The sequence below is a fragment of the Lagopus leucura genome, unplaced genomic scaffold, assembly GCF_019238085.1.
Source record: "Lagopus leucura isolate 7727_CA_CO unplaced genomic scaffold, USGS_WTPT01 Super-Scaffold_100030, whole genome shotgun sequence".
Lineage (NCBI taxonomy): Eukaryota > Metazoa > Chordata > Aves > Galliformes > Phasianidae > Lagopus > Lagopus leucura.
This window is the reverse complement of record NW_024962281.1, coordinates 1,801,581-1,822,303: the sequence shown is the minus strand read 5'-3', so window position 1 is coordinate 1,822,303 and position 20,723 is coordinate 1,801,581. Positions and strand designations below refer to the sequence as shown.

At 43.8% G+C, this 20,723-nt stretch overlaps 1 protein-coding gene across 1 annotated transcript in view; it reads left to right on the top strand.

Moving 5' to 3' along the window:
* FSTL4 (follistatin like 4) overlaps positions 1–20,501 on the top strand; it is a 182,702-nt gene extending 162,201 nt beyond the window's left edge. Inside the window, exons 9-16 of the mRNA XM_042881584.1 lie at positions 2,896–3,057; positions 3,947–4,081; positions 5,466–5,492; positions 9,951–10,069; positions 12,486–12,635; positions 13,206–13,313; positions 15,595–15,704; positions 18,551–20,501. Coding sequence (XP_042737518.1) covers positions 2,896–3,057; positions 3,947–4,081; positions 5,466–5,492; positions 9,951–10,069; positions 12,486–12,635; positions 13,206–13,313; positions 15,595–15,704; positions 18,551–19,250 — 1,511 coding nt within the window. The 3' untranslated portion in view covers positions 19,251–20,501. The remainder of the gene's footprint in view (positions 1–2,895; positions 3,058–3,946; positions 4,082–5,465; positions 5,493–9,950; positions 10,070–12,485; positions 12,636–13,205; positions 13,314–15,594; positions 15,705–18,550) is intronic.
* The last annotated feature ends 222 nt before the right edge of the window (positions 20,502–20,723 follow it).

Sequence of the window (20,723 nt, the reverse complement as noted above, 5' to 3'; positions counted from 1 at the left end):
CCAGAGTTGTTCTACTGTGAGGAACTGTAAGGAAGGGACTACTCAGTATTCAGTAGTAGGCAACCTACCTAATCTCCTACTTGTTTGAGTGCCTTTTTTTTTTTTTCTTTCAACTTTGCTTAAGATAATAGCCTTTTTATATTGCCTTTGGCTGCAGGCACAGTAATGGTTAGTAATGATATATATTCACCAAGGGAAATAGCAAAGGGTAATCCATATATTCCAAAGTCTGGAGCTGAAATCTTTGCAAGTTTAAAGTAAAATGTGCTTACTTGGAATGTATTAATTTGTAACAAGGACAATAAAAATGCATTCTGCAGTTTGCTGTTATCACAAGGCAGTTGCATGCAATAACTTACCTGTGCAATGAATTATGCAAGACAAGTGAGGAGAAATAAAGAGTTTTAAAATGAGCAGGAGAATAATAAGAAAGCAAGAACAGAGGTGCAACACACTTTTTTGCAAGGTGAAAACAAGCAGTCTACTTAGTAATCACTATTGAAAAGATGCACGCCTTGCTGTGATTTCAAGTTCAGCCAGTTTTCAGAATGTTGATGCTACATTGTGCAGTGAGTTCCTTCCAGAGAGTTGGAGAAGCTCTCTGGATCATTGAGCACCAGTTGGCTTCACCACAGTTCGGGAATCTCACCGGCTTGATTCTTGTGGCATTCTTTTTCATGAGGTTTTTCTAGAAGGCAAACCAGCTGCTTGTTGTTGTACTCAGGGGCATGGTTTAATGGGGAAATGGTGGTGGTGGGTGGATGGCTGGACTGGATGATCTTGGAGGTGTTTTCCAACCTCAGTAAATGATGTAGGCTTTCAGTGGACCTCAGTCCTAAATTTAGTTCCACAAATGCTCTTAGTAGCAAACAGATCTCATGTGAAACAGGCATTGGCTGCAGGACCTTTGTAGAATTCTGTCAAAGCGGATGGAAATGAGTTTCTTAGTGTACCTGGAGATATTTGCTCATAGGAACTGAAATTAACTTTCCAAGGTACAGCAGGAATCAGAAGCTCCTGACTCTTACTCACCCAAACCACGTGGATGCTGTATCTCGTATTGATGCACAGAGCAGCCCCAGCTGTTCCAGCTGCAGAGCTTTCTCTGCTCTTCTCCCACTCCATTGGGCGTCTCCTGAAGTCAGGTGGAGCATCAGTCCTGACAGTAATGGCAGAAAGAGAAGGTTAAAAAAAAAAACAGCAAGTGCTTGTATTTAGAAACTGCATACCCAATTTAAAGAAAAGTCCTGACTTCTTGGTATCCCCCTGATTAAAAAGCTCTCACGCAGTGCAGTGCTGACTGCTGTGCTCCTTACAGCCACATTTCCTTTTCTTTGTAAGCAAAGGAAGTGGAAGAAAAGGAAATAAGTCTACCTGGCCAGTGCAGAAGCAGGATTTAAAGATATGCCTTTTCTAAATGTCCTCATTTTTTTTTTGCTTCCCAGTTGCCTCCAGGCGTTTCCTCTCAGATTACACTTGAACAATCTCTCTCTTTTAAAGCTATAAAAACAAGTAGACTTGAGGGCTTTCTGTCATGGCTGATTTCATTCCAAGTATTAACCAGAGCTGATGACTCAGTGCTTTTTTAAGCAGCTGGTAGGTTAGACAGGGGTAAAATACGTCTCTCTCTGGTAAGGCTCATAAAAAAATAGAAATAGAAAGATGTAAAGTGTGTGCTAGTGAGCGTAATTATTCAAACTATCCCCAGATGGATATGTGGATATATAGCGTGCTGCAAACACAGATTTCATTTTATTCTAAAGCAACTGTTGAGTGCGTTTAATTTTGTCAGTCCTGTAGGCTAACGATGGGCTATGTAAAAGCACAGTAGGGGGTTAGGTACTTTAAACCAGTGTTTTCCAGTGGAACTTTTTTACTGACTCGTTTGTGCTTTGCTGTGCCCTCCATCCACACTCACACGTTCTCCTTGACCCCTGTCAGCCCCTGCTGACCTTGGCACGAGTGGCTCATCTTCCTGGAGTTGGGCCCCTGGGTTGCCCAGACCCATGTGTTGCATCCATTCTGAGGATGGCTTTACAAAGGAGAACAACTTCCTACGGGTGCATGTTGAGTCCCAACAACTTCTGTCTGGCTCAAAGCTGACCACTTAATTATATAGAGCAGAGCAGCCCAAGACCGCCCTTCCAGTGCCATCAGCACTGCTAACTGGGATGGTGCTGGTCCTTCTGTTCTCCCCAAAATTTTATCAGTGAAAAAGTTTTAATAAGTTTAATTCTTGAATACGTGTGCCCTGGGAGCGCCAGGAGGAGCACTGTGCAGAGAAAGTGAGAATATCGTTAAGAAATAGTTAATGGGAAGTATTAAGTCTGGTTGGTTTGAGCAGTAAAGCAGCATGATTGAAAATCAATGGGCTTGTCTGAAATGGTAATATAATTGGTCGTTCTGCCAATTTAGTGTATTAAATGGTTCAGAGGTGGCTTCCTGAAACAAGGTAAGTCACAGTTTGAAAGCCTCTCAGAAAAATAAGTTATGAACACTTTATTTGTTTAGAATAACAGGTAGTAAATATATAGGCTGTTTTCTTATGCATATTTAAAATGTTGAATTGTGGTCTATCTAATAGGAAAACAGTGTGCAGGGCCTGAATTCCTCCCTTAAAAGGATTCAATAGAATTTAAATGTTAATTTCTCAATGTGTGAGTACCTTCCTTAGATGTTAATCCAACTTCACCCAAGTTCAATCAGTCGCTTAACGAAGGCAAGCCAGAGTGGCCTCAACACCACGTGCAATATCCAAGTTGTTCCCTGGCGCTGCTTTATTAGTTTGTTCTCTTCTATTATTTCCTGTGTTCTGCTCCAAGTCGGGCTGTAGCTTTGAGCTGAGAGCCGTGGGCTGGTGGCTGAGCTCAGCATCTCCATTCCGTGTCCCCGCAGTGCCGCCGGTGATCCGCGTCTACCCTGAGACGCAGGCGCAGGAGCCCGGCGTGTCGGCCAGCCTCAAGTGCCATGCTGAAGGCATCCCTAATCCCCGAATTACCTGGCTGAAGAACGGCATGGATATCGTGCCAAAACTATCCAAACAGCTCACGCTCCTAGGTAAGAGTGGAATTGTGATTAATTAAAGTACTGTAGGTGGGGATTAAGGAGAATTATTTTGCACTTTAAGCTGGAGGTTCTTGTACTTTCACTAAGCCACAGTTGTTGAAAATGGTGTTTCAAAGGCCGTTCTTTCCTTTTATCTTTTTCTCTGGTGAATTTGTCGGGAAAGACAGTATTGATTGATATAAGTGGTAACAGTGCTCTGTTAAAAGACATTGCTCCTGATTCTTCGCTGCCTTTCCTCCTGCGTATGTCTTTGCACATCAGAGGAACAGTGCATTAAATTGTTTGGGTCTGACGCATTACATGGTTTGTTCGTGTCTTTCCTCAGCCGCCTTCTGTTGGTCCCTACGTTGCAAATAAGGATGTAACAGACAGTGAAAATCGATCGTATTTCTTTGCAAATTGCAAAACTATTAAAAAACAGCTCCTTGCTGCCCTGTGCCACGGTGCATTGCAGCCCTCCACCAGCACTGGCAGCACAGCTACTCTTGTCTTGGGTGCAGCATCACAAAATCTTCCAAAGGTTTTGGATAATGATCCCACTTGGGAAATCAAAATGATGGGAGGCGTTTTGAGAGACCTCTCCCAAACGTGACTTTCTGGCGATGTGGTAAAAAAAACCATTTGCAAAGTGGATGTGTTAATTTTGTTTTTCCACTGAACCAAGCAATATTTAACAAGGCATGCCTTTAACTTACTGTCCACCTTCCGTATTTTCCTTTGTTCATTTCTGGCACCAAGTTTGTATGTGCTGATGGAAAGAAGCAACACATCAGCTCTCATAAGGATTCCCCCAAAGCCCCTGCTGTCATGGGAGCAGCAGGCTGTGATGGAGCTGCACAGCAGCGATCAGGAGCTCTGCTCATGGGTTTCTCTCTTGCAGCAAACGGGAGTGAGCTCCACATCAGCAGTGTTCGGTATGAAGACACTGGTGCCTACACCTGCATTGCTAAAAATGAAGTGGGAGTGGACGAGGACATATCTTCACTTTTCATAGAAGATTCTGCAAGAAAGACCCGTAAGCTTCATTTACCACATATTTCTTTCTTTAAAGCGTATTTAAAGTGAGATGAGACAAATGCAGTTTAATAATGTAATCCATTGCATGCATTACGTGGGGCTCTGAGTCGTGAGGATTGGTTATGGTTTTGAGAAGGAGTTGTGTGGGGAAGGTAAAACCGCATGTGCAGGACGGTGATGCCTTTCATGTGCCAGAACTGTGCTGGTGTGGGTAACAACTTTACTGAAGTAATGAACTGGCAGTATTTTTGGATATCAAAGAACCCAAAATGTAATATTTTGTGGCACGAGATACGGTTTCAGAAATACATTTTTTTGTTTCCTGTACAAGACTTTTTCAGCTAGTTGCAAGTTGAATTTCTCAGATATTTAGATGCTTGAAAGATGCTCTGATTGGGTTATTTATTTTGTCTTTATTTACATCTCTGACTAGCAAAATAGGTTTCCCTTGGCATGAAATTATCTTCCACTTCAGAGATAAATGTTCTCGCAGCAACTCCTAGCTGCGTGTCTCCCACTGGAGTGTGGCACTGTTGCCTTGTCTGTGCTGTCCCCAGAACACAATTAATGAAGGAGGTGATTAGTTGTCCCTATGGAAAAGCTCACAGAGGCCTGTGAGCCTTCTTAATTCTGCTGCCTTAACTACCTGGGAGATTGCCTGGGTTCTTGGTGATACTAAAAGTCTAGGTGCAAATGTGATTTTTGCTATTTTCTGGCTGTTAATACAGAAGTTGGCGATAAATATGCATTCTCATGGCAATTCTTCAGGAAATATATTCCTTTCCTCATTAAACAGATTTATGTACTCTTGTTAATATCATGAATACTTGAGCAAGGAAAATTACAGTATGTTGAGAAATAATTGGATGTATCCTAAATAGAAATTCAAATATAGATGTAGGGTCTGAATCCTAAAACAAAATGCAGCTCTTGCATGAAATTCAGAGAAGAAATGCTGCAAAGCGTGTAGCTGCCATAACTGCCCATCTCCAGCTTCTGAAAGATATCATGTGTGCTCACTGGAACTGTAGGAAAGTCACAGCCTGTACCGTACCTCCAATTACATTTGAAGATGGCATCTTCAGTTCTGTGAGGCTTTGATCTTTGCACAGGCTGAAGCTGTCTTCCTATCAGCGAGGATTTGGCCCGCCTCATAGCTTCAGAATTGCCTCCATGCAGAGCAGATGTGTTCTGAAATAAGCACCTGTCCTGATGGTTTGCTGTGTTGGGATGAATGTTTCGGACTTTTCACAAGTTAAACAGTTCATTTAAACGTGCATATTAATCCAGTTACTTGCTACAATGAGAATTTTGACATTGCTTTGTTTTTTTTTTCTTTTTCTTGATTATTTTCTGGCTTCCCCAATTTTCTGATGCTGCAGTTGCAAACATACTGTGGCGAGAGGAAGGTACTGCAGTAAAGTTCTTTTGTCGTAGTGATAATGTGCTTGTCTGCTTTAGTAATTCCATGATGGGCCATTCTCCACTGACCTGCCACTAACTCTGCCAACGTTTGCAGTTACCACATTACGTACAGAGCAGAAGTTTAAAAGCTAACGTATTCAATTGAGAGGTGTTGCTCCAGCAATGTCAGTCCTGCTGATAGCTTCTTACGTTTTCCCACCGTGAAATAATAATAGATAAAATACATAAAAATGCAGATTTTATATAAACTGCCACCAAAGCAAGTAGCCTGAGATTCTCAAGCTACGTTAACAATTATGCAAGTGTCAGAAGTGCTCCCAAATTACCATAATCGACCAAGTAAGGCATAAATTCAATACGCTGCATTTGTAAGCAAACAATTCAAGCCCTTTCTCCTCAGTAGCATGTATTGATGTTTACTAGGTGAGCAACAAAATGGTGTTCTTGTCTGTTAAGCAGAAAAAAATCCCTCAAGTTTTACTTTCCTCCGTCCTTTAAATCGATGCAGGGTAAAGGTTGCCCTGTTTCTCCTTGTTTTAATTGGCAGTTAAGATCTTTAGTTCGATTAAATTTATAGTGTGCCCTGCACAAGGTCAACATCTGCGTACCTTGGAAGCTAAATGAGAGGTAAAGCATCCTAAACAGCTAATTGACTCGAATATACTGTGGAAGCACCTGAAGTCAGAGCTGATTTGATTTTGTATGCACTAGTACTGTGAATGTTCCTAAAACACACAGTGAGATGCCCACAGTGGGCATCCTGCAGGGAGAAGGCTCCTGAGTTGCCCAAGGAGCTGCTTCGTAGGTCTGCCACGTGCATGTGGGGAAGCCAGGACCTTGCAGCCATTCCAGCCCCATGGAGGTCTCTGTGCACAGCAGAGCTGCCTGCTGCTAACACCCCTCTGTTCAGGTGATGGCTTAGGAAAGGGCTTTGGAGACCATGTCATAAGGAATGCCCGCATCTACTCAAATGAGAGCTGTGCTCCATGCGTTGGCTTAGAGCTCTCTGATTTGCTCAAATGGTTTTGGGAGCAGAAGGAAAATGCCAGCCCTCGGTGACCAGTGCTGCCCCAGGGTGCACCTGAGGTCCTACTGGTAGTGCAGGTATGTGCACCCATCCAGAGCAGCCAGTTGGAGACCATATGAAACAGTTCTCCAGCTTTTATCCCCAAATATGCCACCTGCAGGTGCCTGATGCATGGCCACAAAGAGTGCCTTTACACTGCCAGTGGTCCTTAAAATGGCATTCCAGGCACTAAGAATTTCTGCTTAAAAGTTAAATCTTTAGTGCATCTAATCATCCCTCGTGCTCCTTTTTAAAGAAAGTAGTTGAATAACTCTATCAGGTGTAGAAGCATAGTAATGCTTAATGAAAACTAAAAAGTTGGTTGCAAAAAAGTCTTAATATAACTTTACTTAACAATTTGGACTTGATGCTTATCAACCTTGCTCATTTTTAACAAATTATGAGCAGTTCACAGGGAAAACACAGGCATTGAGAGCAGATTTGCTGCTGATGTTCCTAAGCAATTCAGCATCTTTAAAGGCGGTTTATTCCCAGCTGCATTCTGTAGTATTTGTCCAGTACCTCCATTCCAGGCAAAGAATCCACTGAATGGAATCAAGCATGTGAAATGTGGCACAGAGAAAGCCTGGAGAGAGGAGTGGTGCCTCGGTTTTTGCATTTTAACATATTCTGTTAAAATGAAAGTGTCTGTGTACGCAAAGGGAAGTATTAACAGATGGGTTGGTAGACTTGAGCTCCCTTTAAATGATCACATCCTCACGGCACAATGCCTGTGTCAGCTAGAGGCCTTAGGAAGACCCCAGTCAGAACGCTGCACAGAACAAGCTTTTGCTGCAAGTCAGAGCCGCATCACAAGTAGTTTGTCACTTTAAGTCAGTCTGTCCTCAACACCTTTCATAGACCACGCAGAAGGAAAGCTCCACAAGTGAGTGCGCACAGCATGACCTGCCAGTTAAACGTGAGACTGGAAGCTCGTGAAATATTTATTCAATGCAAGTATGGGCAAGTAAAAAATGCGAGTAAGTTCTTAGTTTTTGCACATAAAAAGCTATGAGTAGCCCAATTGTAAAGTAGAGATTTGTTTTCATGCCAGCCTTTGTTTTCACAGTGAGTGTTGCTTGCTTTATTCTTGGATAACGGGAGCCTATCGTGGCAGCTGGCAGCCATCAGTTATATAAAGGCACGCACTTAAAAAGCTGAAAGCCTTTTAGTTACCTTATGTAAGTTCTAAAATACTTCCAAGCGTTTAGATTAAACTGAGGAGAATTATTCACATATTGGATCAGAGGAGAGTATTCCCCAGTGACAAATTCACCTGTCTTAGATGGGACTCTTCCTCAAATAAGGAAAGCTCTTGTTGGTGCATCTTCAGCCAGCAAGTGTCCCAGAGAGGACGTTTTGCTGGTTCCCATGGGCTTGTTCATGTTTGTACCCCAACCAAGACTAGGCAATACCTTTCAAGTCACAGCAGAACACTTAAGTTTGCCTAGCAAAAAGCTTGCTTTGTTTAAAAATCAGTGTGAAGGTTACTGACTGCAAAAGCATGTTGATTTCATTCCATAAACTCTGACAAGGGTGCACCCTCAGTGTACCTCACTGCCATTAGGAAATGGTGTCCAGTCACCAGGAAAGCTTGCACTCGTTTTACTCCAAAGTAAGTGGTGGGACTTGCCCAGTCAAAGCCTACTGAGGTGAAATCATTACAAAAGTAATTCTGTGACAAATTGAGGCCTCAATTCTGAAATACACATTCATTGTATTCGGAGCATCAGATAATCATGCTGCTATTGTGCATGAAAATAACGGTGAGCATCTTCACAATGATCATAGTTTGTTGCCTGCCTGTTTCCACTTGTTAGGATTAAAACCTTTTCCTTGTGGAAGTGTTGTGCACTCATTCCAGGTGGGGCCAAGCTCTGATGTGTTCACTCAAATCCCATTGCAGCAGGTGGGAGCTGTGTGCATGCTGCGAGCGCAGATTTTGGTCCAAAATGCCCCAGTGAAATGCTTTAACCTTATATTCATAAAATGAGCACTCAGCCAATAAGGTAACTTAGTTGTCAATGGGAGTTCAGTGCCTTTTTTTCTCTGTGCATGATCCCTCTTGTGGCATCACATCTGAGGATCCCAGCTCCTGGTGCCCAAACCAGGGTATTTCTGTGCTGTGTTGTAGAGAGACTCAGCTTCAACACTGTCCAAACAGCAACACCCGATGCTGAGAAGTTGTACTCTGAAGCCACTTAGTTGGCGCAAATAGAGGGCTTTTTAACTCAAAAAACCCTCCTAGCCTCACTGAACTCTATACTGAATGAAATTCTCCAAAAAAGACATTTGTCCAAATTACATGAGTTCATACTGTGAAGTTCTGCTATGATGATTTGCCTTAATCCTGCAATCCACCTCTGAGAAGTGAGAAACCCTGTAGGCAGCTGCTACCACTGGTCCAGCTGAAGGCACTGTGATGTTCAGATCCGTAGAACTGGGAACTTCTCTAAGCTCAAAATATAATCAACAAGAAATTACAAATTAACACCATACTGTTGGCAGATAAGTACACTATCAACATTACTGGGGGTGACAGTGGTCATTGCAAACATTTATTGGTGATGGTACCAAAAAAGATTATTTAAAAAACTAAAAAAGAAATGATGCTCGGATCTTTCTAACTTGAGTGTTGGAAAAGATCCCAAACATTTCTTAAAGATGCACATTCCTGCAACTGCATGTAGCTGAAGGACTAAATTGTCAGTGTTTCATGACATTTCTGCATGACAGAAATGAGAAAGCGTGACCTAAAAGCAAAGCAGTGACAGACAGCTCCCCAAATCTCCTGGAATGCCCCTGTTGTGGATAAGTGAGTGCTATTGCAATGCTGAAGTACTCCACATTTGTGAATTACAGTTTGCAAGATTTCAAAAATGTATTTGTTTTGGTGGCTATCATTGAGTTTGAGGAAGTAGAGGATATATTTTTATTTGTGGACAGCCTTTAAGCACATGCATTTTGCATGGTGTGAGAAGTTGATCTAATAGGACAACCCTATGACTAATTTGAGCTAAAACTTCTCTCTCAGTTCAAATTATTAGCAAACCATATTGAATGAACTCATAGGGAAACAAAATGGCAGTCGCAGTTGGTCACAGTGTCGTGCAGGGGCTGTGTGAACCACGTCCTGCTGTGTGCATCGGTGTAGAGCTGAGCAGTGACACTCGTGCACGGCTGCAGCCACCAAGGCAAAGCATTTTTGAAGGTGTCTGTACCTCTCCACTCCTTGAAGCCCTCGTTGTGACATGAAATTTGATTTTGTGAATGCACCGACTGCATCCGAATGACCAACGTTTATGTAGGGCAGGTTTTGTTTGGGGAGGATACATACAGAAAAAATTCTGCTTCTTTTGCTTTATTTCCCTTCAAGGCCTGAGCGTCGGGAATATGTTCTATGTCTTTTCTGATGATGGGATCACAGTCCTTCAGCCAAACGAATGTGAAATCCGGAGGCACATCAGGCCCGAGGAGAGGATCTTCTCCAGTTATGTAAGTCCTGAAGCTGACGGCTGGGAAATGTTTCTTAGTCTCTCTTGAAAGGTTGTTGTTGCCTCAAAGGTTGGACCTTGGTGGGCTTCACACAGCATCCCTGGGGTGCATCATCTACTCTTGAAAATTAAGAGACCTCCACGTGGGAGAAGTGGGGGATTAATTTCCCAGATTAAAGCACAGCAGGGAGGCAAGGAGGGATGTGGAGAGGATGGCCGCCAGGAGGCCAAGCATTCCCAGTGACCTGTGTGTGTGTACTGCACAGAAATACATTCTCCCAGGCAACAAAGAGGACCTAAGGGAATGGCCGCAAGTTGTACCAGAGGAGGTTTAGGTTAGACATAAGGAAGAACTATTTCTCTCAGAGAGTGGTCAGGTGCTGGAATGGCTGCACAGGGAGGTGCTGGAGTCTCTGTCCTTGGCAATATTCAAGAGGTGTCTGGATGAGGAGCTGTGAGATATGGCTTAGTGCTTGTGGTAGCAGTGGTGATGGGAGGACGGTTGGACTAGATGATCTTGTAGGTCCTTTCCAACCTTGTGATTCTGTGATTCTATGATGCTATGAACTATTGCATCTCCTTAAGGGACAGGCTTAAGAGATGCTTTCTTAATCACTCCATTGCTTAGTTTTATGGGAAGACCCAATTAACAGAGAGAGCTGAGCGTGTGGTTCCTTCCCTTCTGAGGAAAAGGGCTCAGCCTTGCTTTCAGTTCATTGCTGCCGTGGGTCACCATCTTCTTGTGAGTCTGCATTCGGTGTTCTGCCAAGTCTCCTATGTTTGTGGTTGATAATGTTTTGTTGATTTGGGTTTGTTGGTGGGTTTTTTTTTCCCACTGATGTATTTATAAACCTTACTGGAAACCCACCGATGCTCACCCCAGAATTGGCCCTTAGCCCTTAGCATGGACTTAATATTATTAACCCACACTTCAGCTGTTACGTCAGAAGGGAGTACACACCTTGTCCTTCCTTTACAGAGAGCTGTAAATGTCGAAGGGGTGGTTCTGGAGAAACGACTGCAAAGCGCTGCAGAGAGAGGGCACTTAGAGAGAGAATGTCAGCACAGTAGTGGGCATGAAAGGGATTTTTATCACCATTATTTGGCTGCCTTACAGAGAGACCTTTCAGCATTTCCTGCAGATATCACAGGGCCCTTTGCCATGCTCAAGGGAGGTTTGGCTTTTTTTTTTTTTTTTTTTTCCCTTTCAGCATCTTGAGTGTTTGCCATGTGGACAGTGATATCATCCTGCAGTTTTAGGATGGTTCCTACACTAAAAGTGGTTTTGTTTGCTATTAGAAGTGCAGCAAAGCAGTGTAGCAGAAAAGAGGGGTGAGCTCTCCTTGGTGGGGTGGGTGCTGTGGCCAAGGTGCTCTCAGGATGAGGAGGGCAGTCCAGAATCTGTTTGGTGCTTTTGCAGCATGCTGTATGGTAGTATCACTTCATCCCTTGCATGTGGCCTCCAGCAAGTTCTTGACAGGGCTGTGCTGCTTGCAGGTGCAATCTCTGTATTCCCACTCATTGCTCTGACACAGACTTGGTGGTGGCACTGCTTTTGTTTCTGCATCCTCTTTCTCTGAGCAAGCTTTGCTGCTCCATTTGCTTCCCCCCTAGGGGCAGTGCCATCATTTAAAGTGACCCGGCTGCTGTGCTGACAGGATTTAAACCAAACATTTGTGCTGTTGGACACATTCCCTTTGGTTTGTCCTTTCCACATCACAGCTGGGTCCAACACAAATGCTTGTTCCCATAAAGCATCTCAGCAGAAGGGAAATTCAGGAGAAAGAGAAATGATTCTGCTGAGATCCCGTGTCGCTTTTCCTACTTGGGGTCCCATTGAGCTACCGTGGAAGCAAGTACAGGTTGTGCACAGGGCTCAGAGATCTGAAACAGAATAGGGCACAAGGCAGCTGAGATCAGGGTTTGGTCCAGAGCGTCTGGATTTGGTTCCTTTGGAACAGGGTAAGTTTCTATGTCAAAGCCACATCTGATGGGATCCTGCCTGCTTCGCTCTCATGTCTTTGTTCACAGCCATCACAGGGCAGGCTCTCCCGAGCTGAAAATGAAGACCGTATGAAAAAATATAAAGCTGTGATGTAGTTAATATAAATGCTGACAGCACTGCTAGTCTTGATAAACCAGGGTGTCCTTCAAAATGCAGATCCACAGACAACATCATCATTTAAATGCAGTGTGTGTCTGCCAGAGGTCCGGCTGCGTGATGTCCTGGGGCAGAGCCAGGCTGCAGCACAGTGCCACGCCGAGTAATTATTTCACATTTTCCAAGACAGGAAATAATAATTTTAAAAAAGCCATCGTGGAATTGTTTTCTGTGGTTTTCAAAGCCAAACTTCATACTGCTCCACACTCAGAATTTGCAGACAGTAAGCCTCTTTTCCTCCTTTTTGTTTCTGCAGGAGGAGATCTGTCCCAGAGTGGAAGGGGAAGGCACTCAGTCCTGCCTCTGGGCCTCTGCAGTCAATGTCCGAGACAAGTATATCTATGTGACACAGCCTAAGCAGAACAGAGTAATGATCATTGACATCCAGACACAGAAAGCTGTGCAGGTACCTACAAGGGGAACTCTTTATTCACTGATGGCAACAGACTTTGCTGTGGGAAAACAAAAATGGGTTTCTGGCCAGGGGATCTGACATCACTCTGCGTGCTGCTGCACCTGTGTTATTTTCACCCATGAGACCACACTATGTCATTCTGAAACCACACTGCCAGGAAAAGAATCCCTTATGAGCTGCTTATCATCATCTCAGGGCTGCAACTGCAGTTGGGTTTGCAGCTACGCTGCTAAAATGGTGCTCCTTCACCATTCTGAGGAGGTCAGGAAGAATGAACTGATGCAGGTGGGGCTGGGGCAGAAGTTGACCCCTGAGTTGCTGGCTGCAAGCAACAGAGCAAGAGGTGCAGCCAGAGAATGAAGCTGAGCAGCCAGCTTTTCTATTGCTGGAGCTGCTGCTGATCACCAGATTGATTTGAAGGAAACTGTACAAAGCTTACAAATGAGTGTAGCAGAGGTACATGGGAATGTCAGCAGTGAGCTAATGTATCTGCCATGTGCCTAGGGACATTTGTGTCACTATGTAAACATGTATCATCTCCTATTTTATTTTTTTTTAAAGTCTGTGGACGTGGACCCTTTGCCAACCAAACTGCATTATGACAAATCCCACGACCAGGTGTGGGTGCTGAGCTGGGGTGATATGCGGCGATCGTCGCCAACACTGCAGGTGAGTCCTTCCATTGCTGAGCATGGTGGGTGGTGGGCTGCTTGCAAGTAATTTAACAGCCTTTAATCTGGGAGTCCAAGTTTTCTGCCTATGCACTAAATTGTTTCTTGTTTTCCTTAAACTCTGTTTATTTTGTGGCTTCTCTCTCACAAGCCTTCAGCTTTCTTTTATTCTTTCCCAGTGGTGATGGCACAACAGCATTCTTCTCAGAGTAAAATGCAAATCATAAGAGAGAAGGTAGTTTGTTCAGTGCTTCTGAAAGCTGTGTATGATGAAGTAAAAAGGAGAAGTCAGTGATAGTGTTCTGTAAATCCAGCTTCACATCTTCTCCCCCCCAAAAAATAAAAGAAGCCAAAAAAAGAAAAAAAAAAAAAAAAAAAATACAACTCTCAATGGCATGAAAGAGGCATAAAGAGCAAAACAGGACCTGAGGGGCACGTTTTGTGTCTGCGACTCTGTTTTTTTGCTGCCTGTGCTCAGCAGCACTGTAGGTTTTCAGGGCACGGCGGTGCACACGGGCTCGGCCATCCCAATTAGCTTCCTTTTTTGCATGGCCCTGTGGGATTTGCTCGTCTCGTGTCGATGGCACAGAAGCGCAGGCGTCTAATTGGGCGTTTTGCTGCTGCTGTATGTCCTCTGACAAACCAACACCAGCCCTGATCTGATCCAGCCAGGCGTTCCCTACTGCAGCAGTTAATTTCCAGCACTTGCTGCCCAACCTTTCCAGACCCACAGAAGAAGGGTGAATATTCACTGCACCACAAAATTTGCTTCTAGGGCTGCATGAAAGCATTCCCTGACAGCGTGAGGATGGCGTGGGGAAGGGGTTCTTTGCTTTCTGACCTGAGAACAGCACAGGCAGAGGGTGCACTCTGAGCATTTCCAGGAAAAGGCACCAGAAACAGAATGGAGGCAAAAGGAAAAAAGGTTCTGAGGCACTGATGCCAGTTCACCTCGCCTGGGGACTGCAGTGGGCTGTGCAGGTCATAAGGAGACAAAATGGGCTATTTTTACTCTCTCTGACTTAATTTCCTCCATCCAGCTGTGAGAGGTTTCTGTAATTAAGGGAGAGATGTCTCAAGCATGTGATTATTGAGAAGAACACACCATCTGCGCAGCTGGAAACTTGTTATGAGGCTCCAGCTCAGATAGTGCTTTCTGTTATCGTTATAAAGTGCAGTTACACATGTGGTGACTGAGATCAGCATCCACACCAGCAGATTCTTTTGGGTTTTTTTTTCCCCGTCTTTCCCACAAGGTGACCAGCAGCTCATTTGGTGAAGTTTATTCATGAGACCAGCAGAAACGCAATCAAATGTTCTTGAACAAAAAAAAAATGCTACCATGGAAGCTGCCCTAAATTTCCACCAGTTCTGGGATGTCAGAGGTTTGTCACACGGCCCACGAGCTGGCTGAGGGGATGCTGTTGTTTGGCCATGATGGGCTCCTGGGAAGGAAACATCCAGTGCTGTCTGTGGCCCTGAGAAAGCACTGTGCAAGAACAGACATCTTTCTTGAACAGTTTAATTGGAAGAAATCTAAATGGCATGGCTGGAACAGCTGCCTGAACCTAAACCTTGAAAGGCTTTAGCATTCCCTCAATGAATTATGTGGCCATAAATTCAAAGCAACTGCTGTTGCACATTGCATGAACAGAATATCCTAATGAATGGACTGAAGTCGTCTTGAGCCAAGGAAACTGTTTGAGAACATTTTAAGTATTGAAAGCTGCCTCTCTCTGTCCGGTGAGGAAGTGGAAAGGTCTCTGTGCTAGGGGACAGAATGGGAGGAATGAAGAAGGGACTTTGTCACAGCCCATGAGTCCTGCATGGTGTGGCAGATGGATGGACAGGTCTTCTCCTTCAAAGTGATAATTAAGTGCTGTGAGTGAGTGGCTGAGCCTTCAGGCTGGTAAATTATCGCTCTGCACCTAAGTGAGATTAATAAATATGACCATGAACTAAATGTTTATTTTAGACAGTGAGGAATAAATTATTGTGGTTTTTGTGCTGTCATGCTATTTCAGCTCCGCACGACTGCTCTTTCTTGCAATATAAATGCCTTATGAAAGCAGAGTTGTGTACTTACCTTACAAATGTCAAGCCTCAAATACTATTTATTAGCCCACTTTTTCAAGGCAGCTACACCAAACGCTATTTTGAAGCCGTTAATCAATTTGAGCCTACTGCATCCTTGGGAAAAGCCAAGGTACCAGGTTTGGCTGTGTAATCTGTATTTACCTTTCTGCCTCAGTCACTGCTTCCCTGTGTATTTATTGCAGGTGATACCGGAGGCGAGCGCAGGGGAGGAGCAGCATGTGATCCGCACGCCGTTCAAAGGAGTGGATGACTTCTTTATACCACCTACAAATCTTATTATTAATCACGTTAGGTAAGAAATTATCTTAATGAATAGCGACAGTGCCCATACTGCTCACTGCTAGTGGGACCCGTCAAACATCCTGACAGCACTTTACCCATGTTAATGAATGAGCGTGTGCTTGAGCTAAATACTCTTATCATTTTTGTGCACAAAAAAAAAGGAGAAATGACTGAGCACGCTGGTTAGTTGTTATTCAGCAAAGCACTGAGACAGCAAGGAACAAATCTGGGCTTCCCTTGGCCCAGGCTTTGCCAGCCGTGCTTCTGTGCAGCATCGCCCTGGTGTGTTGGTACCAGGAACACAGTGGTTAGAAGGTTGGCTTCCCTGCCTGGGTGCTGCTTTAGAATCAAAGATTTACTGCCATTAGTGGTAAATGTTTGTTCTGCTTCAGGCCACGTTTACAACTGCTTGTTCAAATCTTGGCTCTGTCTGTGAGGAGCAGGGTTTGAGCAGAAAAAAATGATACGCAGTGCACATTAGAAAGAAGAAAATCAGTTCTCTGAACTATCAGTTTTGAATGTTAATGTGATGGAGTGGTTAATGAGATTTTATAACTAACATACTAATAACTTACAGTAATACTGACTGCTTCCCAGCAGGAACAGGAAGCTTCCCATTAAAGTTAGCAAAATGGATGATAACTTCACAGCAATTTATACTCTTCTTACCCCATTACAACAACTGCTTAATCATCTCCTGTCACCAATACAGTTTAACTAAGTTAAACTCTCCAGAAATCATAATCAACTCCTTCCATTAAGCTTAGGTTCCCTGCAATGATCACTGAGCACGGAGGGTCACGCTTAAATGATTTGGGGTTGAACGTGATACAAAATAAATAACTTTGCTTGCTGAAACATAAAATAAGACATACTTCATGGCTGTCACTCTTCATTTTCCCCTACCTCCTCTTTCCAGTTTGCATTTAAACCATTGTTATAAGCGAGAGCTGTGCAGGGGTGTGTGGCTGCTACACGTAATGGATTGGGATGAGGAGGTGCAGTCCAGGTTCAGACATAGGAAGGTGGAATAATTGAATTTTTTTTTTACTCCTTTTATGTGCTGGGTTTTTGTTTTGGTTGTTGTGGTTTCTTTTCCTTCAGTACAATTCATCAGCTGCAAACAGATGATCTTTGGTGAGAAATATTAAATGCAGGCAATTGCAGATAGGTTTCCCCGTGCAGAACAGGCAACACTGTGCCTAATTTCCTATTTCATTTGTTCAGGGCCAGATCTTTCTCAGTTTTCTCTCACCTTCAGCACAGAAAAATAATTGCTCACAGTCTAATGAGACTTACTGGGTTCATATGCTAAATTCTCCACTCAGAAACAATAAATGGTGATAGCAGCATTTCTCAGGAAGGTGAATATTTAAGCAATCTCTTCTGAGAGCCCAAAATATTTGTATGCAAATGTTCCTGCATGTCTTTTGGCTGCCTGTTATTTCGGATGGATATCTGGAAGCATAGCCATGTGAATGAGTTCCCAGGGTAGGTTGCTGTCTATTACAATCTCTTTAAGTGCACGGTTCTCATTGAGATTTTGCATCACAGGTCTCACATGAGCACTGAGCTTCTCCTGCAGCTCTGTGCACACAAGATACATCCTGACCCACTTTTTTAAATTGAAGTTTGTGTAAGAACTATTTTTTTTTTTTTTTTTTTTTTTTTTTTTAACTTCTTGAGGCATTTGGCCAAGAATTGAAGAAGTCTCAAGGAAAAAAATCCTGTCAGGAGAAGCATCTTTTAAAGTGTACTTAAAATGCATTCATCCAAGGGAAGCGTAAGTGCCATATTCAATTTCCCCACACACTCTGCACTATGAATCTCTACTGCGGGTATTTTGTGAAGCCTCTAATGGATGTGAGCATAATGGAAAAATGAGAGGCTTAGCCCAGTGATTTTCATGGGATCATACACTGCATTGGCTCAGTCCTCAGATGTGAAATCATTGCTGAGCATCTCATTGACAGACGGATTAGGGATAAAAAATAATAAATGCAGTGTTTTAAGCAAAATATCTATTATGTGCCAGCAAGCACAGTCCTCCATGTTTCAAAAAGCAATTTTAAATCTTTCAGGGAAAAGATGCAAAATTAAGTGCTCGCTTCATTCCCTTTCCTCTGCACTGAATGGACAAAAAGAGATTCAACATAAAATTAGGGTTTTTTTTTTTAAGTCAGTACCAGCAACCTGTGAATCCAGGGGAACACAAACAGGCTGCTCCTATGGGCTCTGCTCAAATTAAGCTGAAACCTTTCCTGGCTTCTTTTTTTTTTTTTTCCCTTCAGCAAAGGTCAGCTTTGCTGCAACATCCATCTTCTAGAGAACATTTATTCTCTGCTCACTGTTGTCGGCCCTCTGGAGTAAGAAAAAGACACTTTTCTTCAGCCCACCTTTGCTTGTTCTGCTCCTACCTTCCAGGCTGCTGGGACAGTCTGCTCTGCCCTCCGATGCTCCAGTTTCGGATGCAGGGTTGGGCACGTTGGGTCACTCAGTAGAGTTACATGTAGAGGTCAGAGCTGCTCTCCACCCAGAGAAACAGATCGAATCTGAAACAGATTGAATACTTAGCTTGTTAGTGCCTGCCTACAGAACACCCCAAGCTCTGATCTGGAGAACATTATCCAAGCACACACTCAAGCTTCCAGCATCAGGTTGCTAATTGTAACCGAGTTCCTCCTTGTAGCAGGTTTAGAAGCACTGAAACAGGAGGGATTTCTTGCTGAAGCCAGACAGCGTTATTGCACACAGAATGAAGAGGAAGGGATCTCCCAGTTTTGCTGTCTTCTTTCTTTCTCCAAGCTTACCCCTGAGTTTCCGGAGATGACTTCAGTGTCATGTTTTCTCTTTCAGGTTTGGCTTCATTTATAACAAATCAAAACCCACCATCCGCAAGATCGACCTGGAAACAGTGACCCACATCAAGACCATCAGCTTCAGGAACTACAGCTGCGCACCACAGACCATGGCCTACACCCACCTGGGGGGATACTTCCTGGTGCAGTGCAGGGACCAGCGGGGGGCTGCTGCCCCACAGCTCCTCATCGACAGCGTCACCGATGCCGTGGTCGGCACCAACGGCGCCGTGCTGGGCACACCTCACATCTCACCGGATGGGCGCTTCCTGGTCAGCGCGGATGGGGATGGAGGCAGGATTCAGGTCCAGACTGTGACCGTCCAGGGGGAAATCGAGCTGATTTATGACTTACAAACAAACATACATGTATCTGATCTGACATTTCAACCCTCTTTCACCGAAGGCAATCAGTACTATATATATGCGACTTCACATTTGCAAACAGATGTGCTTTTCGTAGAGCTGTCGACAGGGAAAATGAATGTACTGAAGAATTTAAAGGACCCTATCACATCCAAAGACTGGCCCTGGAGCAGCTACAACAGAATTGTGAAAGACAGTGGGTTGTTTGGACAGTATCTCATTACACCAGCGAAAGATTCATTGTTTGTTATAAATGGGAGGCAAAACACATTACGCTGTGAGGTTTCAGGTATAAGGAGGGGTAACACAGTGGTCTGGGTTGGGGAGGTATGAAGGGGCAGCAGCAGCAGAGCCTTTGGCAGACAGTACCAGTTGGACCTTTATGCTGCAACAAGTGAGCAGTAGCATTGTATATTTTTTACACCAGGGGAAAAAAGAAAAAAAGAAAAAACAAACCAACCCTGTATAGGCTTCATGGTACAACACTGGTCTACTTGCAAGTTTTATAATACAAGGTATGCTCTGCTAATAGGAAGTGGTTTTGAAGGGATATTTTTTTATTTGGGGGTATGAGTTGTGGTTATGAGAAAACGCTGGGAAGCAAATGTCTCCACTGAGCTACCACGTAAGCCACAAAACCTAGTGATTCTGTAGAACAAAACCAATTTTGAGTTCCCATATTGAAGGGCTTTTTGTTATATTCACACCACCCGTTCTCTCCCCTCCTCCCTCCCCCGCCATGCCAGCTGCCCTGCCCAATTTCTGCATCTAAAATACACGATGACAAAGGAAATTAACCATCAGAGAGCAGTTTTCAAACCACAGAGACCTGGGAGAGAGATTTAATGAAAACCGATCCATTTTCTCTGCAGGTTGGCTTTGGGAGGATTCATGGATGTGGTTTCAGAAAGAGGCACAACAGAAATAGTAACTGTCAGCTTGCTGTCTTTGGTGCTTAATTTTGCTCCTGGTACTACTGAAAGCAACGTTACGAGCTCTGCCTCTTCTAACACATACATATAAGATTGCATAGGAGAAATTCAGCATGAAATATCCAGGCCATTAGAGTGCGTAAAAGCCAGAAAGGACTGGGAGGGGTCAGATATTGTTAGAGGGAGAGAAAATGGAGGTGTTAGTCCTTAAGCATCTTGTGAGCGCCGTCAGCTTGGGCACAGGATGCAAAGTCTGCTCTTCAGTGGGCAGAGAATCAATCGTAGTCAGTAGGAGGCAGCAGCACTTCTGGAAGTTGCTGGTTGCTCTCATCAAATATTTAGCAGTGCTGAAGTTGCTAGGCTCTTCATAAAATAACTACAATCAGTATTTTAAGCAGAAAACTCATTTTCTAGTTGCAGCCTTTGCTTGCCTGTTTCTTTTCAGACATTCTGGGAAACCATTCTTTGTTTTCTTTCTCCCCATTTCCAGTACATTTGTTTATAGCCGATTATCTTTTAGTTATGAGCAAAGAAGTTCATGTAAAACCAGCAGAATTACCCAAGAATGCAACAGCTGGCATCAAGAAATTCCACATCAGTTCCCATAAAAATACAGATCCATTTGGTAAGACATAAAAACTTTTCTAATTGCTTTTTGTAATTTTCTATATTCATTACTGTGAAGTAATCAGGGCAGGAGCAGCTCTGGCTCACAAATGGTGCAAAGCCACGGGAGCACCACAGCCACGAGCAGTTGGATCCCAGCACTGCTTTGAAGTGTGGCCTTGGTGCAGGGGCAAGCTCTCCCCACAGGTCAACATCTGCTGCATCAGAGCCATGCACTGTCCTTTTGGAAGACCCAGCTCCTTTTGAG